Source organism: Aulonocara sp. 'chitande type north' Nkhata Bay, linkage group LG23 (assembly GCF_057382095.1).
Source record: "Aulonocara sp. 'chitande type north' Nkhata Bay isolate Kocher_YH1m ecotype deep benthic linkage group LG23, A_spYH_male_GT1.1, whole genome shotgun sequence".
NCBI lineage: Eukaryota > Metazoa > Chordata > Actinopteri > Cichliformes > Cichlidae > Aulonocara > Aulonocara sp. 'chitande type north' Nkhata Bay.
The window spans coordinates 50,852,903-50,880,793 of NC_141365.1; the positions used below are offsets into that span (position 1 = coordinate 50,852,903).

Genomic DNA, 27,891 nt, shown 5'->3' on the forward strand with positions numbered 1-27,891 from the left:
AGATTTTTGAAACACATGGCCTAATTTTAGTCATTCATAAGGTAAAGAAATATAAAATCTCTATAATAAAGTTATTCCAGAGCTGGAATGACCTGTGTGTACACATTAATCACTCTTTTGAAGTCTATGAGGAATAATCTTCTGTGTGAATCATACAGCAGTAAGAGTGTGTTTTTTCATACATTTCCTTTACTTAATTTATGTTGAAGCCTCTCATTTCCACTCCTTGTAGCTTATGAGGACAGCAGTAAATCCATAGCAGAACCTTCATGGAGAATCATGGCCTCATACTTGGAGGTACTAACTTTTATCCCTGCCGCTTCACACCTGGCTGCAAAATGGCCTGGTGGAAGCTGGAGATCACTGAAGCCAAGAGGTGACCAGAAAAAGCAAAAACCCTGCAGTGATCTTGAGCCCACTGAATCTTACCACCAAAGCATAGCTCCTAGACCAGGGGTGGGCAATCTCAGTCCACGAGGCCGGTGTCCTGCAGGTTTTAGATCTCACCTTGGGTCAACACATCTGAATCACATGATTAGTTTGTTACCAGGCCTCTGGAGAACTTCAGGACATGTTGAGGAGCTAATTTAGCCATTTAAATCAGCTGTGTTGGTTCGAGGACACATCTAAAACCTGCAGGGACACCGGCCCTCCTGGACTGAGATTGCCCACCTCTGTCCTAGACCGAGTGGTTTCAATAAACTACCACGAAGATAGAAAAATAGAGGAATCATGTTACCTTCACCCAGACTAGGTTATAGGGACTCCACCCTAAAGTCAGACCAGGGGACGGGCATTTGGTGAAGTAGTGCCTGAAGTAAGAGGAAGAGGTCAACGTAGTCGTGATCCAAGACGTCAGCTGACGTCAGAAGAGGGAGGTAGTGCTCTGCACACATGGACTGGAGTGTGATGACCTCTACTGGGGACATAGTGAGGTGGCTGTTGGAACATTTGAAGATCTCCTCAATCCCAGGGTCACACCTTCCATATAGGAAGCAGAATGTGGAGATGAGGGAGACAACTCACCCATTATAAGGTCAAAGGCCACTGAGACAGTTTAAAAAAACTACTTGATAGTACTTCTCCTTGGGAGGAGGAGATTCACCCTGAGTTCCTTAACCTGTTCAACCACAATGCCCCCTGTACTGGGGGAAGAGGAGGAGCTGTGCTGGTTTGTGCTACCACAGAAAAGTCAGCAAAACGCTCACAAATCCATATCCATGACCACCAAACACAGCTAAAACATCAAACATCTAAACAGCAGGTAAAAAAGATCCTGCAAAAAGGTGTAAACACGAAGTACGGATTCCCCCGTTCACCCAACAGCATGTGCACAGACAGCGTCTCTGCTGAAAGCACAGATCTACAGATTTCAAAACTGCAAGTTTGGCCTTCGTTTGCTGGTCCAGTAAATTTTGTTTAGAGCGTGACAAAATTACACTTCGCATTTTGCTATATGCTATATAGAGGTTAGGGGTTATATGTTACTTTGACACAATGGTATCTGCTGTGATGTTTACTTTGTTGTGATGTTTATTTTGATACCAAGGTGGTTTACACAGAGTTTGTAATCATTCCTTTTTGGCGCGTCATTTTCAAGCATACAGACCCTGAAATGTAAAAGTTCAGGGTCTGGATGTTATGGGGCTGTCTTGGTTGAGCAACATCTCTGCAACACTTTGTGAAAGTCAAGATTGATAAACTGGGGTGGTGGTTTCAAGTAAGCAACTCAAGTGTGTGCTCCACCACACACAAGGTGGTGTACTACATATCAAACAATTATTCAGTCGTTGTGTGATTGAACTTTCTGAAAGACTTCCTGCTTTAATTCAAGACAGTTTCTAAAAAATGTACATTGCCTGGCAATTACAGCCATCCTGCACATGATCGGTTTTGCTAGCATTTGACTGAATTTGAGCTGCAAGTGTAGCTGTGCACACTTCAGAATCCATTCCACTACTATCAGCTCTCACATCATCTCTGAACATTTCCACTCACAGACTTACAGGCCCATCCCCTAAAATTGCTCCAACATGTTTGGCAGCATGTGGTATCTTCATGATTTCTCTCCAGTCCGTAGTTTTCTCTTCACATTATTCTTTTGCAGGTTAATCTTGAATTTAATCTGTGATTAAACCATCAGCATTTTGGGAATTCCTTATACTGATGGGTGCCAATGTGTGCTAAAGCTCCTGCAGGAGGACCTGGAACTTGAGCAGGTGAGGGTGAACTCTCTGACCCACATGGTGGTGGTGGTAGATGAGAACAGTGGAGACAGCACCACTGCTGCCTTGGAGAACAAACTTCAGGCAAGTACACACACACACACACACACACACACACACACACACACACACACACACACACACACACACACAGCACATATTTTTGCTGATCACACAGATTAGCAAGAGATTTTATTGACGGGCTAATTTTCTGTCTAAATGTTTTTTGAGTTCTCTTTTTGTCTCCAGCAAAACGTGGGCTTTTTGTTTCTAATGGAAAATACATTGAGCTTGTTTTGTCTTTGCAGTTGTGCAGTAATTAGCTGCAGTAAGACATTGTTGCTGTATGTGTGTTTATCTTAACTTTTTGCTAAATTAATTTACTTGTCATCATCACACAAACTCCAGTTCTTTGTCTTTGTGATTAATTATCCATCCTTCTCTTAGCCTTTGATGTGTACTTGTTTGTTCCCACTGTTAACTCACAAAATCTGCAATAATTAAAGTAGAATTCCTAATGCTCCAGAAAAATTGAGGGAAACACAAGTGCTACAAACTGCAGTTTGACTGGTTAGCCTAAGGTTAGCCCCAAAATTGAGTCAAGCCCTTCAAGGGTAATGTGTTAAAATGTTATGCCATCTATAATTTGGAGAGACCATGAAACTTATTTTTCATCACTTGAAAAAGAAACAAGAGAACGGAAAATTAATCCGCTGGCAATAACTAGAGTCAGTTTTCTATGGTTTGGACAAAAATCTGACGGTAGAAACAGACTGACTGTGGGCACATCCACGAGAGCTGGTAAAAGCAAGAAGGATTACAGATAAAGAGAAAATCAAATCTGGAGCCCATTGTAACATATTTTATTTATGGATGAGATAAGCACAACAGTGCAAACTACAGCTTGAATCAGAGGTAAAGGCTGCTGTGAACCAAAGAAAATTAGGACACTTACATAAAAGGATGCATTAAAAACGTCCTTCACAAAACACAAATTTGAGAGGTGATCGATAACATAGTAGGCTGCATTGTATAAAAGGCATGATGACCTGAAAATGAAGCGCTGGCAAACCAACCTCACATAATGGTGTTTGACAAAGAGCAGAAAACTGCAGATTCCAGGTGTAACATCAGAGGTCTCTGTCCAGAAGAGGGTAAACCTCAGGAATAGTTTCTCCAACTCTAAGGACTCAAAAGCTTGAGGATACACATATCACGCTCTAGGGGACTGAGTGGGATCTATATGGGTGTCTGTGTTTATTTCGTTTGTGCAGGTGCTTGGTGACCGCTGGGCAGCGATTTGTAGATGGACAGAAGAACGCTGGATTGTGCTGCAGGAGACTCTGCTGAAATGGCAGCACTTCACCAATGAACAGGTATGACTGTCTAAGGTAGGATCACAGATAAGATTGCTGATGTATTGAGAAACCCGAATGTGTCTATGCATGTGAGGGTTCTTCACCTGTCTAGAACAGATTGGATAAATGCTTCTCGTATACACTTATTGTCTACATTTTATCTATATATGTTCAACTTGCTCATTAACACAAATGCACAGATCAGGCATAATATTATGAATAAGTGATGAACCATGATTATCTCTTCGGAAAGAATTTTGAAAAAGTGTGTAAGTGTACGGATTTAAACGACCAAACTGTGATGGCTTGACTGGTTCAGAGTATCTCTAAAACTGCAGAGACATAGAAGCCAGGAGAATAAATCGGCTGTTCTCCACTGAACAATCTGAGGTGTACTCTCAGTAGCAGGCAAACAATAAATGACCAGCCCACCAAGGGTGAAGACAGAGAAGGATGCAGCACATAAGAAAATGCTCATTGGCTACCTCCCCTAACCTCGCCTAGTAACCATCACAGTGGAATAAATCCAAGAAAGAGTCTCACGCATGAAGAGTTGGACAACACCAGGCTCTGACATGATTCACAGTTACTAGCTAAACAAGCTGACAGCACTCTAGCTGCTAATGAATGACCTGCACATGGAATGGCTAACCAAAGATTAGACTGATCCCCAGATTCCCAGAAGAGGCTGGTCCCAACCAATAACCTGCCTCAGCGCCACGTGGAAGCTCCTGTCAGGCATCATGGCTAAGATGGACAGACATATGTGTAGCCCAGTGGCAAACAGATGGAATTAGAGACTGTTTATTGTAATTATTATTAAAGGTGTTTTATTTTGTTCAGTTAAAAGCACTCATGATTGGAGAGAGACTCTAAAGAAAAAATCCAAATTATTTTGTATGGAATTGCATTATTTGTGTTATTTATTTATTTATTTTGTTTCTCAAAGGTTATTTTTTGACCTGGATACAAATGCAGTCCAACCAATGGGATTGTTTGTCCCGCCTTGTTTTTCATGTTTGGTTGCGCTGCTAAGGCTGCTTAGACCACACGCGCCATAGCAGTACCTGTGGGGAAAACGTGGTAGCTGTTGAAACAGCGAAGCTGTTGGTGTCTGCTTGATTAGCCGCCAGATTTGGATAGCCGAAGCTAGTTTTATGAATACGAAGTGCTTTGCACTGGTGAGTAACGAAACTGTTATAGCCGCTGATCGGCATCCTGAAATGTTAATGTTGTTCGCTTCAAAAAAACAAACGCTAATGGTGACGGTACTATGCAAGTAGCTAGCGAGTGTGCTAAACGCTCACTCCCGTTGTTAAGCGTTAGTTGAGAACTTATTAGCTGTTGTTAGGTTAAGGAAAAAACAGTATGTCTATCTGTTGTATTGAAATGTTTTATTGTGTTACTTTTATTCATCACTGTTGTTACTTGACCGTGAGCAGAGTATATTGAGTTTGCTGCTTTTAATGAGCAGTGTGAATTGCTTTAATGATTGGTGATAGCTACATTGCCATGTAATGAAAACGTTTAGAATTTGATTAGTTGTACAACATTAGAAATTGAAACACATTTTGTTCATGATTTATACTTTAAACAGAAGTGTTAGTTAAGTGTGAACCGTGTTCATTTGAAGTAATTCTGACCTCACTCTTAGGTCAGGTTTTTTGAGTTGGAGAAAGGAGCCAAGACTCCTCGGAGAACATTGGATTACAGACTTTGTGGAAATCCGCAGAAGAGGAATAATTTTCCATTGCAATGGATGGCGAGCCACAGCCCATTTGGAATTGAATCTTGAAGTCTGGTTGCCTGAACTGTGGTAGGACAAAACAGTGCAAACCATACATCGATCGTGGACTGAACTCACACCAATAACTCACCAGATCACCAAACAGGCCTGATCTGGATCCTATTGACACTTTAAAAGACCCAGGTCTAACATTCTTTTCTTTTTTATTTTGGGTATCTGTGCGCGCACACACAATTTTGGTTGTTATTGTAAAGGCAATACAGTGCACAAATTTCAAATACAGTTGAACTATTGCTTCATCATTTGCAGTTGTGTTTTCATTGTGGTTACCCATCCTCTGGGCTCCTGTCGTTCCTGAAATCTTCTGATTTGCCCATTGTTTATATATTTTGTTACATACTGGTTACATATGGCTCAACACATGAGTGGGTCACACAAAGGAATTGTCAGAAATACCAGCTACTGTTAGATACAGTCACTCAAGACCAGAGATGGGCAGTAACGCGTTACTGTAATCCGATTACTTTTTTCAAGTAACGAGTAAAGTAAGGGATTACTATTGCAAAAACGGTAATTAGATTACTGTTACTTTCCCGTAGGAACGCTGCATTACTGCGTTACTAAAACCGTGATTTTTTGCGAGAATGTCTCACGACAGTGACGTAAGCGAGTGCGCCGTTAGTGACAACAGCTGTGTGCAGATCAACAATGGATCATATATCGAGTGCGGAGAGAGTATGAGCGTGCAGCGTTTAAAGCGTGTGTGGCGGAGGCGTGGCCCCGGGCGCAGCTGCAGGGGAGGAGTGGAGCGGAAGGCTCAACGGGGCGGCGCCGCGAGGCTGGTAAGAACAGCTGATATTGTTTATGGACTAATGATGGTCTCCTCCGCTGTGTTTATAGTGAGACGAGGAGGAGCGGCCAAGGGAGATCAGCTGGGCTCGAGCTGTCAGACGGTGCGACTGAGTCAGCTGTCAAAATACAAATATATCAATAAACGAGGAAGTTGGCTATACCTGCCTGTGTGTGCGTGTGTCTGTGCTGGGTGTACTCTACAAGTGGTGCCGAAACCCAGGAAGAGTGCCGGTGGGGACATGTCCGACCCACAGGCCACGCCACCCGCCCAGCCTCTGCAATTCTTGGCGCAGATGCTGGCGGAGATGGCGACGATGAGCCGGGATCAGGCGGCCGACCAGCGTGCCCACCTGGCCGCGCTGCGGGAGCAGACGGACCGACAGACGCAAGTTCTGGAACGGCTGGTCGGGGCCGCTGCCGCGCCGAAGCCCTTGCCGCTGTCGGTGTCGGTGCCCCGGATGGGGGACGGGGACGACCCACAAGTTTTTTTGGAGACCTTCCGGGCCACGGCGGAGGCTTGCCAATGGCCGCGGGAGGAGTGGGCTCCGCGGCTGCTCCCCCTGCTGTCTGGGGAGGCACAAACAGCGGCCCTGAGTCTGCCTCCGGCGTCGAGGAGCAGCTTCCCGGACGTGAGCCGGGCGGTGGTGGACAGGCTGGGGCTCACCGCCGAAGACCATCGCCGGCGGTTCCGGGCCTGTCGGCTGGCCACAACAGACCGACCATTCGCCTGGGCCCGGCAGCTGCGCGACGCGGCGGTTCGCTGGCTGCAACCGGGAACATCGGAGGGCGAGACGAAGCTGGTGGACAAGGTGGTGCTGGAACAGTTCACGGAGGGATTGCCAGCGGAGACGGCGAGATGGGTCCGGTGCCACCGGCCCGCAAGCCTGGAGGTAGCGGTGACGCTAGCGGAAGACCACCTTGCCGCTGGAGCAGGGGAACCCGGGGACGCCGGACGGAGGCCGAACAAACAGGCCCCAGTGCCGGCCCCGAGACGCCGTGTGCCGGCACCAGGGCAGGCAGAGCGGCTGCCGGCGCTGAGCCCCACTAACCCTTTCGCGGCGTTGGTGCCGTCCAGGGCAGCCGAGCCAAGTGGAGCCGCCCCCGAGCCACGGAGAGCAGCACAGACGCCGGGGCCGGAGTGCTGGAAGTGCGGGCAGCCGGGGCACCTGAGGAGGGATTGTCCGCTTATGGAAGTGGGGCAGGTGTTTCGTGTTGCTGGCGCCCCAGCACCCTCCCCCGGTCCAGGAGGGACATACAGTATTCCGGTAAGGACTCGAGGGGGTATACGCCAGGCGTTGGTGGACACGGGCTGCACGCAGACCCTCGTACACCAAAGCTTGGTTCGCCCCGGGGCATTGCTGGAGGCAGAATGGGTGGAGGTGAGGTGTGTGCATGGTGACGTTCACAGGTATCCCATTGTGCCGCTGTTATTAAAGTATAAGGGCAAAACGCATAGAGTAACGGCGGCGGTTAGCCCGCGCCTGTCGCACCCCCTGATTCTGGGTACCAATTGGCCGGGGTTTCATCAGCTACTGGGGCAGTACGCGGGGGTGCGATCACGACCGGAAGCGGGGTGTAGCGTGTGCGCGGCATTCAGCGGTGACGCGGGGTCGTCCGACACCGACTCCGGGGGGGAGGAGCTGGCGGGTCCCTCACGGGACGTCCCGCCGGCCCCGGAAGTGTCCCCCATGGGCGATTTCCCACTGGAGCAGTCTCGTGATGGCACCCTACGCTCAGCCTTTGACCAAGTGATGGCTATTGATGGTCACGTGGTGCGCCCTGAGGCCGCGCAGACCTACCCGCGTTTCGTCGTATTAAACGACCGATTATATCGAGTGAGTCGTGACACTCAGACAGAGGAAACACACACCCAGTTGTTGGTGCCGCAGGGCCGCCGGGAAACGCTTTTCCAGGCGGCCCACTATAACCCCATGGCAGGGCATATGGGCTATGAGAAAACTCTGGAGCGAATAACGGCCCGATTTTATTGGCCGGGCATCCGAGCGGATGTGCGCCGCTGGTGCGCGTCCTGCCCGGACTGCCAACTGGTTAACCAGCCGGCCATACCGAAGGCGCCGCTGCGCCCTCTCCCCCTCATTGAGGTCCCGTTTGAGCGCATCGGCATGGACCTCATCGGGCCGTTTCACCGGAGTGCACGCGGCTACCGCTTTGTGTTAGTCCTGGTGGATTACGCAACGCGGTACCCGGAAGCAGTTCCGCTGCGCACCATCTCTGCAAAGAGTGTGGCGCAGGCACTGTTTCAGGTCATCTCCCGAGTCGGAATCCCGAAAGAGATACTGACTGACCAGGGCACGTCGTTTATGTCTCGTACACTGCGGGAACTGTACGAATTACTGGGCATTAAATCTATTCGGACCAGCGTCTACCACCCGCAGACTGATGGGCTGGTGGAGCGGCTGAATAAGACTTTAAAGTCCATGATTCGGAAGTTCATTAACGAGGATGAACGCAATTGGGATCACTGGCTAGACCCTCTGTTATTCGCAGTGCGGGAGGTGCCCCAGGCCTCCACGGGATTTTCTCCCTTTGAACTGCTGTTCGGCAGGAGGCCACGTGGGGTGCTCGACCTGATTAAAGAAAGCTGGGAGGACGGTCCGAGCCCCGCCAAAAATGAGATTCAGTACGTGTTGGACCTGAGAGCAAAACTCCACACTTTGGGGAGGTTGTCACGGGAGAATTTGCTCCAGGCTCAGCAGCGTCAGCAACGCCTGTATGACAGAGGGGCTAGGCTCAGGCAATTTTCACCGGGAGATAAAGTGCTTGTGTTACTCCCTACCTCCAGCTCGAAGTTGCTCGCCAAGTGGCAAGGACCCTTTGTGGTCACACGGCGAGTCGGGGACGTGGACTATGAGGTCGCTCGGTCGGACAGGGGAGGAGCCACGCAGATTTATCACCTCAATCTCCTCAAACTGTGGCGAGAGGTTGAAACCGCTTCTCTGGTGAGCTTGGTGAAGGAGAGAGATGAGTTGGGGCCGGAGGTGCCAAATTCTATCGTTCCCGCCTCCCTCCCTTGTGATGACCATCTCACACAGGCCCAGAGAGCGGATGTTGTCGCGTTGCAACAGCGTTTTGCGGACGTGTTCTCCCCCCTGCCCGGCCGGACGTCCCTCATCGAGCACCATTTCGTGACGCAGCCTGGCGTGACGGTGCGTTCACGGCCCTACAGGCTCCCGGAGCACAAGCGAAAAATCGTGCAGAGGGAATTGGCGGAAATGCTGAGGATGGGAGTAATAGAAGAGTCGCACAGCGCCTGGTGTAGCCCCATCGTTCTGGTGGCGAAGAAGGATGGGTCTATCCGGTTCTGTGTCGACTATCGCAGGGTGAACGAAGTGTCACGCTTTGATGCCTACCCCATGCCTCGGGTCGACGAGCTCCTGGACCGGTTAGGCACGGCCCGCTTTTTCACGACACTGGACTTAACCAAGGGCTATTGGCAGATTCCCTTGTCTGCCGAGGCCAGGGAGAAAACGGCCTTCTCCACTCCGTACGGTTTGTACCAGTTCGTGACACTTCCGTTCGGCCTGTTCGGGGCCCCGGCCACTTTCCAGCGTCTCATGGACCGGGTACTGCGTCCGCACGCAGCGTATGCTGCCGCCTACCTGGATGACGTGATCATCCACAGCGACACCTGGGCGGAGCATGTGCTGCGGGTGGCCGCGGTCCTGGAGTCCCTGAGGGGGGCGGGGCTCACGGCCAATCCGAAGAAGTGCGCGGTTGGACGGAGGGAGGTGCAGTATCTGGGGTACCACCTGGGGGGCGGGCAGGTGCGTCCACAGGTGGAGAAGACGGCGGCTATCGCATCCTGCCCGCGCCCCAGGACGAAAAAGGAGGTGAGACGGTTCTTGGGGTTGGCGGGTTACTATCGTCGCTTTGTGCCGGGGTTTGCGCAGCTAACCAGCCCCCTGACCGATCTCACTCGAAAGGGTGCCCCGGATCTGGTCCAGTGGACGGGGCCGTGCCAGGCGGCGTTTGTGCAGGCGAAAAAGGCTCTCTGTGGGGAGCCGCTGCTTCACACTCCTAACTTTTCCCTCCCTTTTGTTCTGCAGACTGACGCCTCGGACAGAGGGCTGGGAGCCGTTTTGTCCCAGCAGGTAAGGGGGGCCGACCGCCCTGTCCTATACATCAGCCGGAAGCTGGCAGAGCGCGAGCGCCGGTACAGCACCGTGGAGAAGGAGTGCCTGGCCATCCGGTGGGCGGTCGGCTCCCTGCGCTATTACCTCCTGGGACGCTCATTCACCCTCTGTTCGGACCACGCCCCGCTGCAGTGGCTCCACCGCATGAAGGATGCCAACGCCCGGATCACCCGGTGGTATCTGGCGTTGCAGCCCTTTAAGTTCAAGGTGATCCATAGGCCGGGGGCGCAGATGGCAGTGGCCGATTTCCTCTCTCGCTCGCGGGGGGGGGAGTTGGCTCGGCCGGACGGCTCCCCGGCCTCGAACGGGCGGTGGGGGTGTGTGGCGGAGGCGTGGCCCCGGGCGCAGCTGCAGGGGAGGAGTGGAGCGGAAGGCTCAACGGGGCGGCGCCGCGAGGCTGGTAAGAACAGCTGATATTGTTTATGGACTAATGATGGTCTCCTCCGCTGTGTTTATAGTGAGACGAGGAGGAGCGGCCAAGGGAGATCAGCTGGGCTCGAGCTGTCAGACGGTGCGACTGAGTCAGCTGTCAAAATACAAATATATCAATAAACGAGGAAGTTGGCTATACCTGCCTGTGTGTGCGTGTGTCTGTGCTGGGTGTACTCTACAGCGTGGAAGTACTGACCTTACTTTGAGTTTAGCGTCCGCTGTGCGTGGGAAGAAAACTTCTTTTTACAACGAAAAAACCCCTAAACTTCCGAGCAAGCACCGAGTAGCTACGAGGTAATGGGAAACTCACAGAGAAACTCCTTCCACTGACCGCTGCGGCACACCTGCACCAGGACAAACCTCCGCCTGCCCCACTCCTGATTTATTTTCTGCTGTGTTTTACTTGCATGTACTTGAAAGACTGAGTGTAAACACAAAAAATATTTTATTTTATGTGCTGGAATGTGCAGAAAATAGGTTTAAATGTTAAACTAATTTATTCAAGTCAGAGAATGTTGCATATAATTAAATGTTTGCTTGATGCATAAAGTTAAAAGATTAAAACTAATAAAACAAGTTTTAAAAAGAGACTTTTCCATCTGATTACATTTTGTATGATGGATTATGCAGAAAAAGTAGAATTGGGCTGAAAGATCTATCACTTTATCACCTCTTCAGGTTGTAAATCGTGAAACTGAAGCAACTAAGTAACTAAGTAATTAATTATTTTTGAAAATAAGTAATCAGTAAAGTAACGGGATTACTTTTTTGGGGACGTAATCAGTAATTAGTTACTGGTTACTTTTACAAGTAACTTGACCAACACTGCTCAAGACTGTAAGATGAGATTGACCAACCTGAAGGTGCTTTATATTATAAAGTAGAGACTCTAAAACTACATGATCCTATTACCAAGGAGATGGACTGTCCCTGTATGTTCTGCATAGGCCTAATCAGCATCTATGCCCTGCCAGTCGTCAGGTACAGTGCTAGGATAATAAACTTGCCAGAAGAGGAGATAGAAGCCGCTGACATCAAGATAAGAAAGCTCCTTACCATGCATGGAGGGTTTCAACCTAAATTCAACACCCTGAGACTGTATGCTAAGCAGAAGGAAGGAAGGAGGCCAAGGAATAGTGAGTTTTAGAAATGCAATCCAGGAAACAACAGAGATCCACGAGCACATCAGGAAGATGACCACGACTTATCATGGATGCATGTACGTGTAGTACACAGGAACGGTACAGAAAATAAGTATTTTAAAGGCTCTGGAAAGAAAAAGATGAGAGATGTATCTAAAGACCTCAGCACAACTGTCAAGACAGTAGTGAAGGACTTAGCCAAGTGGTGAATTCCTTTTGAAAAAATCCACTTCACACCTTTAAGCCACACTAAAGTCTGCTAAGGACAACCTGGAGCAAAATCATCCATACTGGAAGCTGTTTGGTCAGATCATACGCAGCTGTGGTTCTTTGGCTTTATGTTTGGTGAAAGAAGGCTGAGGCTTACAAACCAAAGAACATCTAATAATGGAACTTGGTGGTTAGGAGTATTATGTTGTGGGGATGGGTCTGATGTCTGGAACTGGGAAACTTGTCAAGATGGAAGGATTAACCCTCAGGGGACAAAAATGTATATAAGTGTATATAAGTATAAATTATCAATCAATACACCTGAGTTTTACTTAAGACTAACACATTACCGCAAATTGACCCTTCATTTTACAATTTAGGGGCACCAGACCTTGTTTACATAAAGTATCGTCTGTTTTTGAGCGAAAATAAAACGAGACAATAAAATATTTAAATGTTTAGATTATTTTGACTGTCTGAATAACCACAGAGTGCTGTATGTTGAACTTTAGTGAGAATGTTTTTTTTAATCATTTATAAATTTTAAATGGCAGCACATAATCACAGCTGTTGTCTTCAGGGGTCAAAATGTCCCCATCTGCTTTGATTGATACTTAATTAATATGAAGTAGATTTTCCCCCACTTTTAATTAAAACTTAATTCAAACATTTTGACACTATTTCTTTATTTCATTTCAAATTTATATCTGATAAAACCTTATTTATACAAAATGATTCTTTGTTTTTGGGTAAAAAAATAAATGAAATCATCAGTTATCGTGAGGATCGTTTCACAACCAGAGTCGGCTGCTTTAACAGATGATCACAGACGGGTTTATGTCAAAGTTAATTTAGGAAGCTGTTTTTAAACTACTTCAAGTTTTTTACTGGCATCAAATAATCACATCTGTTGTCCTCTGGGCTCAAAAATGACCCCGTTTGCTTTGACTGTTTATAAAGCAACAAGTATAAAATATCATCCATCTCTGTGTTTCAAGGTTTTATTCAACTTTATTCCAACTCATTGCCTGACAGTTTTCTATATTTTGGCATGGTAGGAGGGCATGAGTCTGAGTGAAGGCAAACTTTCATGAGGACAAAGGCGTGTCCATATTTGACCCAAGTGCAGGAGGAAGCTCAGGTTTATTCCTCTGCACTGGTCCCATCATGGACAGCATTCTTTCTGCAGTTGCAGGCCAAGGGGCATATACAGTAAACAAGCTGTTACAGGTGATTGTTTTCTTTTGGAAACCTGCAATGTTAGGGACAACTCGCGTGTCGTGACTGCAGGACAGACGGTTTGCCATCGTACATGAGCATGTTCCATGTACAGCTGGACCTGCATCACATGCTGCCCATGTTTGTATCTCATAGTTCCCTGGTTTACTTGGATGTTCTGTTGGACAGAGTCCTCTGAAGGGGACTTGGTGCTCATACAGTCACATCAGTACCAGGATCTTACATCACAGCAGGAGAAACACCCACTTGTGTTTCAAGTCAAGTCAACACCAACACACATCATACACCTCAAATGGGAGCACGTTTGTGTCATGAACGACGATCATCTATTGTGTCTTTATCAAGAAATTATGTCCTTTTTGTGCTTCTATGATTAATCTTGTGTCAGCATGAAAACTTCTCTACCAGACTCAGGATGTCATAAACTGGCCGTAGCGACTCTACTGGATGCACGGCAGTAAGAATCAACACACCCACATATGCCTACAGCTGCATTCGGTCCATTTTTCTTCCTCTCTTGTTGTCCCTCCTTGTTCATCATTGAGTTGGCTGTAGAGCAGGTCATCTGCTAATTGGATGGTTGTTGGTTCAATCTCTGTGTGCTCTAGTCTGGAGTTCTTACCAAGGTGTCCTTGGGCAAGTTACTGAACCCCAACTTGGTCTCTGATGCATCCATTGGCATGTGAACGTTAAAAAGCAGAATACAAGCAGAATACACTGTGTATAATGCTTTCAGTGCTCGAGTAGAAAAGCCACTGAAGGAGTATGGGACCTGGCACATGTGCTTGGACTGTGGTAGATCATCTTTCTCTGAGGCACATGAGAGAGTCATGCATCGTCTGTCACTGGGAAGGTTAGAAGACCAGATCAGTGTTTCCTCACGTTACTGCAAATATTCCTCTGTCTCAGCTGATTCCTCTTTCCTGCTTGATCTTCATCATAATTGAAATGGATGATGTGTAGTCCTCTGACACATCTTCTATTTCAGTTTCACATTCTGAAAATTCAAGAAACTTCAAGAAGCCCAGTCACTTTCTTTCCAAGCTCCTCAGACTACCATGTCCTGGATGCCTGAGAACCTGCTTGAACATAGTTCAGATTCTTCATCACTTTTCTTCACTTCATAGCCTTCTTCCACTTCTGCAGGTGGCTGATGTGCTTTTTCAGAGAAAGGGTAACATGTGCTCTAAATATTGGCAATATTTCTTTATCTTCTAACCCTGGATCGTCCTGAACATTGATTCTTCCTCATGATACTAGAGGACAATATGTGCTTTGTTCTACTGGTCATTTCTTTCCACGACATGGTAAAAAAAAAATTAGCACACAAGCCTCGAGCGCAATGGAGGCCTGTGAGCTACTTTGTGTGTATGCATTATTGTGGGGTCTACCTTACAATATGAAGCACCTTGATGTGACTGTTGTTGTGATTTGATGCTGTATAAATAACATTGAATGTAGAGCACCTGCCTCCTCATTGTGCTGCCTGTTGTTGTTGTTGTTGTTGTTGTTGTTGTTGTTGTTGTTGTTGTTGTTGTGACCTTTGCTTGACCATCTCTTTTGTTTTCCTTTTTCATCTTTCTCTCCTACCAGTGTTATCTTCTTTTCAATTTTTCTCACCTGTCGGCCCATTTCATCCTTTTTTGGCATCTAACTTCCCTCCTTCCTTTTCCCTCCTATTTTCTTATTCAGTTTTCCATCTTTAACTTGTTATTTTGTTTTCTGTCAGTCTCCTTACTTTCCACTGGTTTCTTCTTCTTTTATTTAGTGTTTCCTATATGTCCCTTTATTTACCCCTCCTGATCTTGGTTCTGTGAGAGGTTTCTTCCTGTTAAAAGGGAATATTTCCCTCCCTTTCTCACAAAGCGCTTGCTCATAGGAGATCATCTGATTGTTGGTTTTCTCTGTATTGTTGTAGGGTTTACCTTACACTATTCATATACAGTCACCTTTGAGGTGGTTTGGTACTATAGAAATAAAATTGAATTAAATTGAATTTCATTTATCTTTCCATTTCTACACATTTTCTCTACTCCTTTCTTGTCAAACTCTTTTCTGTCTTCTTGTTTTCTTACAGTGTTTATTTGACTCCTGGTTAACTCAGAAGGAGGACATGGTTGGGTCCATTAAGACAACCAACCTGAAGGACCAGACAGAGATGGTGGCCTGTTTGCACCATCTTACTGTGAGTATGCCTATACCGGAGCTGCTGTACCTTTTTGTAAAGAACAGAAAATGTTCCTACTTAAAAAACTCTGCACCAGTTACATGAGTGACATGCCAGGTAGGCTTAGATCTCTGCAACTTTTGTTGTGTGTATGTGTCTGTTCCGTAAGACTTTGAAAGCAGACCTTGATGTTAAGCGCCCCACCATGGACAAATTATGCTCAATGAGCCAGGATCTGCTGTCCAGTGTGAAGAACAGAGAGGTGGCCAGCAAACTAGAGGCCAGACTGGATAGCTTTGCCCAGCGCTGGGAGCAACTAGTCCAGATCCTAGAGATGCGTATCACCCAGGTACAGTGAGTGCTGAGTTGTCTTTTACTGTATGTAGAGTCATGTGAACATCATGGCAATTTTTCTTTTACATTGAGTCAGTATTTATTTAACAAAAGCTATGCCAATATGCAAAAACAGAGTGTGAAAAACCGACTGCACTCAGGTATGTGTTAACACTATGCTGAGAAGGAATGACATCAGCCGTCTCAGCAAATTCTCCCCAAGGTCAGACAGTGCAATGGTCAGAGAAACTGCAACAAACTCAAAAGGCTTCAGTTAGCAAGTTAGATATTAAATGGTAAATGTCCTGTATTTGTATAGCGCTTTGCATAGTCCCTAAGGACCCCAAAGTGCTTTACACGTTCAGTCATCCACCCATTCACACACACATTCACACACTGGTGATGGCAGATACAGTGTAGCCACAGCCGCTGTGGCTACACTGTATCTGTCTTGATTAAAGTTCAAGACAGTCCAATGAGAACAGGAGTGAACAAGTATAACATGTTTAATTGTTGCCATGAGAAAGACTCTTCTCTCTAAAAGAGAAACTCATCTGTTGCGAGGATCGCTGAATCTAGTTTACTTGCTGATGGTAGCTGTGTTTCCACGCAAAGCGAAGATTGTAAGCAGCAGTAAAAGCAGTGCCAGCGGCAGCTTGTATCACATGCTGGTTTCCCATCAATTTACTGTGAAAGACAGGCTTTATCTACAATGAAGCTGCAGTTTACTGTGAGTACAAAACAAGCAGAGCTTTCAGTAACAACAACCAACTGTGATCAAAAGATGGCAGTAATGTAAAGGATGCATGCAAACTGGCAAAGCTCTGTTGCCTGTTTGCATGCATGTCTGAAATGAAAAGATCGTTTCACTTTTGGTGCATTTTATGCACATTTAAACAGATTTCACTGTTTAAAATAAATTCATGTGGCCTCATAATCATAGAACTTTGGTTTTCTCATCTGCACGAGATTTGTTAAGATTAAGAAAATGCCAACTGAAAACCACTTAATACACAATGTTTGCTTGTATGTACACGTACTTTTAAATGCACACATTAATTAGTGCTCAAGCTGGTTGCACAGATATCGATATTTCTCCCTCTCCTTCTTATTTTATTTATTTTTCCATTGAAAGAGATAACCAGCAGATTGACCTCTACATACACATACATACACTCTACATATGCTTCTTCTCACGTTGTCATTACAGTCTACTCTAAAGTCATAGTCTAAATTGCTGCTTAACTGCCTCCACAGCTGTCTGAGTGTGCACTCACCTACATACACACACACTCAGTCTAGAGCTCTTGTTGGAACCCACACTTATACCGCAAAACACTGTACTCATGACCTTGTATGATAGATGATGTCCAACCATCAGTTATCACCTGTCAAGAATGAGGATTTGTCATCTGTATAATTCAGCTCCTGATGTTAAACCGTCTGCCTGAGTGTATTATGCTCTCCCTTTAACATTCAGCTCTCGGCAGCTGTCAGTGCAGCCCAGCATTCTGAGCTAACCCACTCAGTAACTGCGACTGTAACCAAAGTGACAACAAGAGAGAAGATGTCAGCTGTCCGCCAGACCCGAGAATCACCACCTCCACAGAAGAAGAGACAAGTAGTTGTGGATTCTGAGCTCAGGAAAAGGTGTGTTTATGTTCCTACACTTGAAAACGTGAGCGTTGGAGCATTATTCATTTCAAGATGCCTTCTAACTTTTATTAAATGTTCAGATACATGCATCCCTTTTTACTCTCTTATCTCAGCAGGTAGGTGATGAAATATTGTGAATACTCATAGTATCTAGGTTTGGTGGTTATAATAGTAAGCAGCTTTAAACTGAACTTTTCCCAATAGTCAAGTAGAAGTTTCTGAAAATTCTCCTCGACCTTGTAGTAAGTAGAAAAGCAAGCTTAGACGTTTTGTAGTGGTAGTTTAACAGTGAACCTTTTTGGTCATTTTTGAGGCATTTTGTTAAATGTAAGTTAAAATAAAATTTAAGGGTTTTCTACAGCACTGAGTAATTCTCAGCTACAATGCGTGAGCACAGTCAGGTAAACATTACTTTGGATCCCAGGCAGGCGGGGCACGTAGCGTGCTGGTCCTTGTTGTACAAAGAGAAACCAAACCCCTGAGGACAGGGCAAAACAGAAGAGTTCTGCTTTGCTTGCTTTGGTTTGATATTCATATCAAAATGCAAAGCAAAAACACTGCACAAGAAGACTCGAATATAGTGCTCCGTGGGCAGCCGACGCACCAGCTGAGCAGTGGTGGCTAACACCAACTTTAAGCTAGCAAACAGAGCTAACTAGCAGTTGCTACCTAGCCCGACCTGGCAGAGGTGTTCTTAGCAAGGTGAAGAAGTTATGAAGAACACATACCCCCTTTGATCACAGGGGGTTTGTGTGCAGGTGCGACTATGAAGGGCATCAAAAAAGCCAAACACCATTACAAAAAGAAGGTAGAAGAACACTTCTCCAACTCCAACCCCCGACGCATGTGGCAAGGACTCCAGACCATTACAGACTACAGGACCACCAAACCCTCCCCCGCATCCTCTGATGTCTCCTTCCTCAACGAGCTCAACAACTTTTATGCTCGTTTTGAGCGAGGGAACCCCACAACCACAACCAAAGCAGACATGACGCCAGACCACCAACCTATGACTCTCTCCCCCACCGATGTAGGAGCGGTGCTGAGCAGGATCAATGTCCACAAGGCTGCAGGCCCCGATGGCATCCCCGGGCGTGTTCTCAGAGCGTGTTCTGGGGAGCTTGCAGGAGTGCTCACAGACATATTCAATCTGTCCTTGGCCCACGCTGTGGTACCGGCCTGCTTCAAATCCACCTCCATCGTCCCGATACCCAAAAACTCCAACCCATCTTGCCTCAATGATTACCGCCCAGTAGCACTCACCCCCATCATCACTAAGTGCTTAGAGCAGCTGGTCCTAGCACACTTCAAATCCTGTCTCCCCCCCACCCTGGACCCCCACCAATTCGCATACCGCCAGAACAGGAGCACAGAGGATGCAGTCTCCATCGCACTGCACTCTGTCCTCTCACACCTGGACAACAACAACACCTACGCCAGAATGCTGTTTATAGACTTCAGTTCAGCATTCAATACAATCCACCCCTCACAACTCATCAAGAAACTGACAGACCTGGGCATCAGTTCCCTCATCTGCAAATGGTTACTGGACTTCCTGACCAACCGCCCCCAACATGTCCGGCTGGATAACCACTGCTCATCTACCATCACAATGAACACCGGTGTACCACAAGGCTGTGTGATGAGCCCTTTCCTCTACTCCCTCTTCACCCACGACTGCAGACCTGCTGATGGTTCCAACACCATCATTAAGTTTGCAGATGACACCACGGTGATTGGCCTCATCAGTGACAACGATGAGGCCGCCTACAGGGAGGAGGTGGATCGTCTGGCTGAGTGGTGCGACACAAACAACCTGCTGCTTAACACCGAGAAGACCAAGGAGCTCATCGTGGACTACAGGAGGAATGCTGACCCACATCCACCCATCCACATTAAGGGGACGGCTGTGGAGCGTGTGAGCAGCTTCAAGTTCCTGGGAGTCCACATCTCCGAGGATCTCACCTGGACGACCAACTGCTCCAAGCTGGTCAAGAAGGCTCACCAGCGCCTCTTCTTCTTGAGGACTCTGAGGAAGAACCACCTGTCCTCAGACATCCTGGTGAACTTCTATCGTTGCACCATCGAGAGCATCCTGACCAACTGTATAACAGTCTGGTACGGGAACTGCTCTGCCTCGGACCGGAAGGCGTTGCAGAGGGTCGTGAAAACTGCCCAGCGCATCGCCGGAGCACCACTTCCTGCCATAAAAGACATCTACAGGAAGCGGTGTCTGAAAAGGGCTGGGAAAATCATCAAAGACCCCAGTCACCCATCACATGGACTCTTCACCCTCCTGCCCTCTGGGAGGCGCTACAGGAGCCTCCGGACTAAGACCACCAGGTACCGGAACAGCTTCTTCCCCACAGCTGTCAGACTCCTGAACTCTGCCTCCTGACATCTGACCCACGTTAAACTCATGGACTGAACATACACACACCCACAATGGACAACTGTACCCTCAAACACGCAATAATAACATGGACTGAACCACCACTCACAACCACTAGCACTTTATATAGCCTCTGTAGAAACTATCTACACCCTCACTTATCTTAACTGCACTACTGTATAGCTCTGTGTAAATAATCATTCTGTACATTCGATAATCTTTAATTCTACAACTGTTTACAACTTCCATAGTTCACATTTCTGTATAGCTGTATATCTCAGATTTCTGTAAAGTTATTTATTTCATATTCTGTATAGTTTTTCATATTTATATCCTGCTCATAGCCTGTACATACTTATAGTTATAGCATATTCACAACATACTTCATACCGTGTACATTATAACATACCATAATAGACCCATTTCTGTAATATACTCACATATCTATATTATTGCTAATATATATTGTAATATATCTATATCACTAAAGCACTTCTGGATGGATGCAAACTGCATTTCGTTGCCCTGTACCTGTGCATGTGCAATGACAATAAAGTTGAATTCTATTCTAATTCTATTCTATGCATATATCATGACTGGTCATCTCAAGACAAGACATGTAAAGTGTCCACACTTTAATTCTCAGCTTTTCAGCACAGACATTTGTGTGGCCTGCATGGTCATTGCAGTGGGATTGTAATTAGAGCTGGCAGCTGTCAGTCAGCCAGAAACGTTACATGTTACAGTTCTGAATTGTTTTTCCACTCGGCACATCAATTCCAATGTGTTGGCAGTTCTTATTTCCTTTCAGGACAATGAAATTTATGTTGCTGACAAAGGTTTTTCTCCACAGAAGACATCTGCAAACACCAACATTCCATAATTGAATGGTATTTCATAATTTCCACCGAATTTAAAATATTACAGGATAATAGTAAACTCCCTCTATGATATGTAATAACTAACTGTTTGAGTGTGAAGCTGAAATTAGGTCCTATATGATTACATGAAATACATTACTACAGTGCTGCTATGTGACATCTTGTATGCAATCTTGTAAATGTAGTGTTAATAGAACTTCACCACCACATTATCTTATGTGCTTCAACACAGTGTGATGCCTTATAATACAAAACACATTTGTGTTTGTCTGCATCTATTGCCAGGTTCGATGTGGATTTCACTGAAGTCCACAGCTATATGACTCGTGGTGAAGCCATTCTGCAGAGCCCTGAATTCTCTGTGACACGCAAAGACAGCAGTATTCAGGAGCTACATGACAAAGTCCAGGTAAAAATTGTGTGTCTGTGTCTTATGTGCATATGTGGATCTGTGTCATTTATATATGATCTAAATGTGCAATAGGATCTTGTTATTTCAGCATTTCAGTCATACCTGAGGGGACATTTTGAACTGGGCTTACAAGGCAATGATAATGTACCTCATATGAGATGCAGCAAAGTGTCAGTAATGAGTGTGATGACATTTTGCAGACATTTTGGACCCTTTACTTATATGTGTCAGCTGACAACATTTGTATTCTAAGTGCTTTGTATAAGGATGAAACAAAACAAGAGGAAACAGGGTAAAAAGCCTGTTTTTCTTTGATAGTTAAAAAATACCCAAACATCCATCCATCCATCCATCTTCATCCGCTTTATCCGGGGCCGGGTCGCGGGGGCAGCAGCCTAAGCAAAGAGGCCCAGACCTCCCTCTCCCCAGCCACCTCCTCCAGCTTATCCGGGGGAACACCAAGGCGTTCCCAGGCCAGCCGAGAGATATAATCTCTCCAGCGTGTCCTGGGTCTGCCCTGGGGCCTCCTCCCGGTGGGACATGCCTGGAACACCTCACCCAGGAGGCGCCCAGGGGGCATCCTTGTCAGATGCCCGAACCACCTCAGCTGGCTCCTTTCGATGTGGAGCAGCAGCTGCTCTACTCTGAGCCCCTCCCGGATGGCCGAACTTCTCACCCTATCTCTAAGGGAGAGGCCAGCCACCCTTCGGAGGAAGCTCATTTCTGCCGCTTGTATCCGCGATCTCGTTCTTTCGGTCACTACCCACAGCTCGTGGCCATAGGTGAGGGTAGGGACGTAGATCGACCGGTAAATTGAGAGCTTCGCTTTTACACTCTGCTCCCTCTTCACCACGACGGACCGGTGCAGCGTCCGCATTACTGCAGCTGCAGCCCCAATCCGTCTGTCGATCTCCGGCTCCCTTCTCCCATCACTCGCGAACAAGACCCCGAGATACTTGAACTCCTCCACTTGGGGCAGGAACTCATCCCCGACCCGGAGAGGGCACTCCACCCTTTTCCGGCTGAGAACCATGGCCTCAGATTTGGAGGTGCTGATCCTCATTCCCGCTGCTTCACACTCGGCTGTGAACCGTTCCAGTGCGAGCTGGAGGCCCTCACCCGATGAAGCCAACAGAACCACATCATCTGCAAAAATCAGAGATGAGATTCTGAGGCCACCAAAGCGAAAGCCCTCCGCCACTTGGCTGCGCCTAGAAATCCTGTCCATAAAAATTATGAACAGAACCGGAGACAAAGGGCAGCCCTGGCGGAGCCCATCACCCACCAGGAACGAGTCCGACTTATTGCCGGCAATGCGAACCAAGCTCTTGCAACGGTTGTATAGGGATCGAATGGCCCGTAGCAATGGGCCAGACACCCCATATTCCCGCAACACCTCCCACAGGACACCCCGAGGGACACGGTCGAATGCCTTCTCCAAGTCCACAAAACACATGTAGACTGGTTGGGCAAACTCCCATGCACCCTCAAGTATCCTGGGGAGGATAAAGAGCTGGTCCAGTGTTCCGCGACCAGGACGAAAACCGCATTGTTCCTCCTGAATCAGCGGTTCGACTAACGGACGAACTCTCCTTTCCAGCACCCTGGCATAGACTTTCCCAGGGAGGCTGAGGAGTGTGATCCCCCTGTAGTTGGAACACACCCTCCGGTCCCCCTTCTTAAAGATGGGGACCACCACCCCGGTCTGCCAGTCCACAGGTACTGCCCCTGATCTCCACGCAACATTGTAGAGGCGTGTCAACCAGGACAGCCCTACAACGTCCAGAGCCTTCAGGAACTCGGGGCGGACCTCATCAACACCAGGGGCTCTGCCACCAAGGAGTTGTTTAACTGCCTCAGTGACCTCGCCCCCGGAAATTGGCGGGTCATTCCCCTCATCCCCAGACTCTGCTTCCTCCTCGGAAGACGTGTCAGTGGGATTAAGGAGGTCCTCGAAGTATTCCTTCCACCGCCTGACAATTTTCTCAGTCGACGTCAGCAGCATACCCAAACAAACATATATTTTGTAATTTTGGTTAGTATGTTAATCTGGTTCAAACTTTACATTTTACCAGTAGGCATTTGGATTTGAAAGCTACACAAAGTATCCAAGTTTGTTGTTTACATTGTTTTAATTTGATATTTTTGGCAACTAAGTGTAAAGAAAAACATTTTATAAACACAACACTGACAACAGTTTAACCTTTGCAGGGCTGCTTGCAAACACTTGATAAACATGATGTATTAAGTCCATAGTCACATTTTTTGTTCTTTACTAATTCCTGAGCAATAAATCAGTGCACATTAATTATCCTTATTCTTTCATCTATCACTTAGAACTACACTACCAGTCAAAAGTTTTAGAACACCCTCATTTTTACAGTTTATTGTAATTCAAGTCATTCAAGTCCAATGAACAGCTTGAAATTGTGCAAAGGTAACTGGTGAACTGCCAGAAATTAAAAATAAAGGTAAGGTTACCCAAAACTGAAAAATAATGTACATTTCAGAATTATTCAAAAAAGCCTTTTGCAGTGCTCTGCTGCCATCTAGAAGGCAAATGAGGAGCTGGGAGCGTGGCTCACTAAGGTGTATAAGTCCAGCCTGCCTGGAAGATTTAAAGCCCGGATCTACCAGCACATCCTCCCACGAATCCTGTGGCCTCTGCTTGTCTGCACAGTTCCAATAACTAATGTGGAATCCCTTGAAAGGAAGATCAGTGGCTTTCTTCGTAAGTGGCTGGGTCTTCCCCTCAGCCTCACCAGTAGTGCCTTGTATGGGGCAAGACGCCCCACAGTATAGAGATTCCAAAGACGGCAAGGTGACATCAGCAGGTGTCAAGGTAAGGACAGGAAGAAAGTGGAAGGCCGAGAAGGCAGTTGAGGTGGCAGAGTCACGCCTAAGGCAAAAGAAACTGGTCAGGCAGAAGACACCCCCCCTGTCTTAGCAACAGGGGGAGCAGGCTTGGGGTACTTCCCAAAGGCCCAGGTCAGCAGGGCACAGAGAAAGGAGAGACACCAGCTACTCGATTAAGAGGTCCGCGCAGCTGACGAGCAAATAAGCAGGGCCACAGGACTCAGGCGGCAGGGAGCATGGACACGGTGGGAGAGTACCTTGCAGCGCAAGGTCACCTGGGCAAACATCATGCAGGCAGTATACAACATTCTGCCAAGCCCAGTAAATCTCCATGTGTAGGGAAAGAGCGAGACACCTGCCTGTTCCCTGTGCTCTGGAAGAGGCACCCTAGAACGCCTCCTCAGCAGCTGCCCAAAGACCCTGGCCGATGGTCGGTATCGTTGGCGACACGACCAGATGCTCAGAGTAGTACCTGAGAAGATTGCCTCAGCAATCAGCACCAGTGAACACCATCGCGCTCCAAAGAAGGCAATCTCTTTCATTAAGGCTAGAGAGAAACCCCAGGTGCGCCCACATTTAACAACCGGCCTCCTCAACACAGCCTCTGATTGGGAGCTACAGGCTGACCTGGGTAAACAGCTAAACTTCCCACAGCACATTGTAAAAAACATCCCTCTGGCCAGACATTTCTGAGGCCCCAAAACATCTGCTAATGCATGAACTCACAGTGCCCTGGGAAGAGCGGATCAAGGAGGCCAACGAGAGGAAACGTGCCAAGTACCAGGACCTAGTGCAGGAGTGCAGGGGAAGGGGCTGGAAGACATTCTATCAGCCCGTAGAAGTGGGTTGTAGGGGCTTTGCAGGACAATCACCCTGCAAAGTCCTTGGCCGGCTGGGTGTGGCTGGGGCTGCCAAGAAGAGGACCATCCAGGTTGTGAGTGAAGCGGCAGAGAAAGCCACAAGATGGCTGTGGATTAAGAGGGCTGATCCATGGGTAGCTACTGGTACGCAAGTCAGGGCTCGATCACCCCTGACTGGGTCGCCTGGGCGAGGGTGTATTATGTTGCGAGACCCGAAATACCTGATGACCCCAGGATACATAACTGAAGATGCGTGCCAGTGCATCCAGGAGATGTTTCTTGCATAGTTCAGGGAAAATGGGTTAACAATTTAAAGCTGTTCTGCAGCAATGGAGGCAAATCAAGCCTTGAAAGCTGGTGCTACTAATTCCTACAGCTGTTCCAACTTTGTGGATTACTTCCAACCGTCTCTGTCTGCAAAAGCAGTGTTGGAACACACGGTGGTACCATACCCTGGTGAGCATCAGTTGAACAACATTGTACTGCAAAAAGTAGTGTGTTGGTACAAACATGGTGAGAAAAAACAATTGAAGAGAGACAGACCATCATAAAACTTGTAAATGTCGGCCTGTCCTACAGAGAAACTGCAAAGAAAGTCAAGGTGTCAGTGAGTCCAGTTTCCTTCAGCATCAAAGGCTCAGAAACTGTGACAGCAGGAGGTCTGCAGACCCAAAGACACGACTGAATCAGAGGACAAGTTTCTGAGAGTTAACAGCTGTGTGACGGCGGCTCACAGGACAACAGCTTCAAGCAGCTTCATAGTGGTCGTAGTGAGAAAGTCTCAGTTTTAGCTGTGAAGAGAAAACTTCAAGCTGCAGGTTTGACAGGACGAGTGGCAGCAAGAAAGCCAGAATAAGACAAAGAGGCTCGTCTGGGCCATGAAACACCACCATTGTACTCATGAAGACTGGAAGAAGGTTTTATGGACTGATGAATCAAAATTTCAAATCTTCGGTTCAGGATGCAGGATCTTTGTACGTCGTTGAGTAGGTGAAAGGATGGTTCCACAGTGTGTGACATCCTGAAGAGGAAATGTGATGGTCTGGAGCTGTTTTGCTGGATCCAGGGTCAGTGACTTGTACAGAGTGAGAGGCCCCCTGAACCAAAACGACTACCACAGCATTCAGCAGCACCATGCAATATCTTCTGGTATGAGGCTAGTTGGTTCATCCTACAGCAAGATAATGACCCAAAACATCAGTCCAAGCTGTGCCAGAACTACCTCAGGAAAAAGAACAAGATGGTGAGCTTGAAAACATGGAGTGTCCAGCACAGTCTCCAGACTTAAACCCCGCCGAGCTGGTTTGGGATGAACTGGACAGAAGAGCAAAGCAACCTACAAGGTCCACATTTATGGGGACTTCTTTCTACAATAGAAATCAAATATTCTCCCGTATCTGTAGCAGAATGCCATATCTGTGTTCAGCTGTTATATCTGCCAAAGGTGGCTACTGATGAGTCAAACGTTTAGAATACATTTATAAACTGATTCCTTGTTTTTTTAACTCCAATTACTTATTTGTACTATGCTTTCATTTCAGAGTGCGATGTGATATTAAACTGCATAATTTTTAATAAAAAACTGGAAAAAATGGGGTTTTCTAAAACTGATAGTGTGTACATATTTAGAAATTCTTTGTGATTGTGTTTTATTTTTTTTGGTTGGTTTAAAGGCTCTCTGTGTATGTACAGCCTAAAAGTTCAGTGGTGATCTGTCTATTATCGATACAGCATATGTGATGTGCTAAAACTTACAGCTCACTTTTAGCCACTAAATGCTGCACAATGTTTACCAGCTAGTGCTTTGTGTTAGCTCTGCGGTGTACCCCTGCCTCTCATCTTATAATAGCTGAGATAGACTCCAGCCCAACCGTGATATGGACAAACAGAATTCAGTTCAATTCAATTTTATTTGTACAGCGCCAAATCACAACAACAGTCACCTCAAGGCGCTTTATATTGTAAGGTAGACCCTACAGTCATACATACAGAGAAAACCCCAACAATCATATGACCTCCTATGAGCAAGCACTTTGACGACAGTGGGAAGGAAAAACTCCCTTTTAACAGGAAGAAACCTCCAACCAGCACAACCAGGCTCTGGGAGGGGCGGGGCCATCTGCTGCAACTGGTTGGGGTGAGAGAAGGAAGACAGGATAAAGACATGCTGTGGAAGAGAGACAGAGATTAATAACGAGTACGATTTGTCAGGGCTCTGTGTACGGGCAGGCGGAGATGAGCATCCAAACGCAGGACTTGGAGACTGAGCAGGATTTTGAATTCTGGATTTAACAGGGAGCCAATGAGGGAAGCCAATACAGGAGAAATCTGCTCTCTCTTTCTAGTCCCTGTCAGGACTCTTACTGCAGCATTTTGGATTAGCTGAAGGATTTTCAGGGGTTTTTTAGGACATCCTGATAATAATGATTTAAAGTAGTCCAGCCTGGAAGTAATAAGACAGGATATTTCTAATTTTAGAGATGTTGCACATATGGAAGAAGGCAGTCCTACATATTTGTTTAATATGTGCATTGAAGGACATGTCCTGGTCAGAAATGACTCCAAGATTCCTGGAGGCCATCCACAGTAAGAATATGGTGGTTAGATACCATATTTCTAAGATTTTCAGTACAATAACCTCAGTTTTATCTGAATTTTAACTACAGCCAGATTGAGGGCCTGTGCTACATAGCTGATTATTAGAGACAGGGTGATAAGATTTAAGATTGAAGCATTAATTAATGGCAGGACTTCTTTGAGCAGTTTTGTAGGAATGGGGTCTAAAAGACACGTTGATGGGTTGGAGGAAGTAATTATTGAAGTTAACTCAGAAAGATTAATTGGAGAAAAAGAGTCTAAGTGAATGTAAACATTTTATGGCAACATTTTCTTCAGTTAACACTTCAACTGTTTAAGCTCTTTTCCACACAAATTCCAGCTTCTTTACCTCTTTTCAGCAGAAATTCTGCTGATTC

The 27,891-nt window shown here is 46.7% G+C and overlaps 1 protein-coding gene across 7 annotated transcripts in view; it reads left to right on the top strand.

Annotated features, from left to right (window-relative positions):
- dmd (dystrophin) overlaps positions 1–27,891 on the top strand; it is a 298,892-nt gene that overhangs the window by 129,234 nt on the left and 141,767 nt on the right. For 5 of the 7 annotated variants that reach the window (XM_086282547.1, XM_086282544.1, XM_086282546.1 and 2 more), the window contains 7 exons: positions 2,190–2,309; positions 3,500–3,601; positions 15,437–15,544; positions 15,696–15,875; positions 17,340–17,509; positions 17,596–17,631; positions 21,074–21,197. In XM_086282547.1, the coding sequence (XP_086138673.1) occupies positions 2,190–2,309; positions 3,500–3,601; positions 15,437–15,544; positions 15,696–15,875; positions 17,340–17,509; positions 17,596–17,631; positions 21,074–21,197 (840 nt within the window). The remainder of the gene's footprint in view (positions 1–2,189; positions 2,310–3,499; positions 3,602–15,436; positions 15,545–15,695; positions 15,876–17,339; positions 17,510–17,595; positions 17,632–21,073; positions 21,198–27,891) is intronic. The other 2 variants (XM_086282550.1, XM_086282545.1) reach the window with 1 other exon arrangement.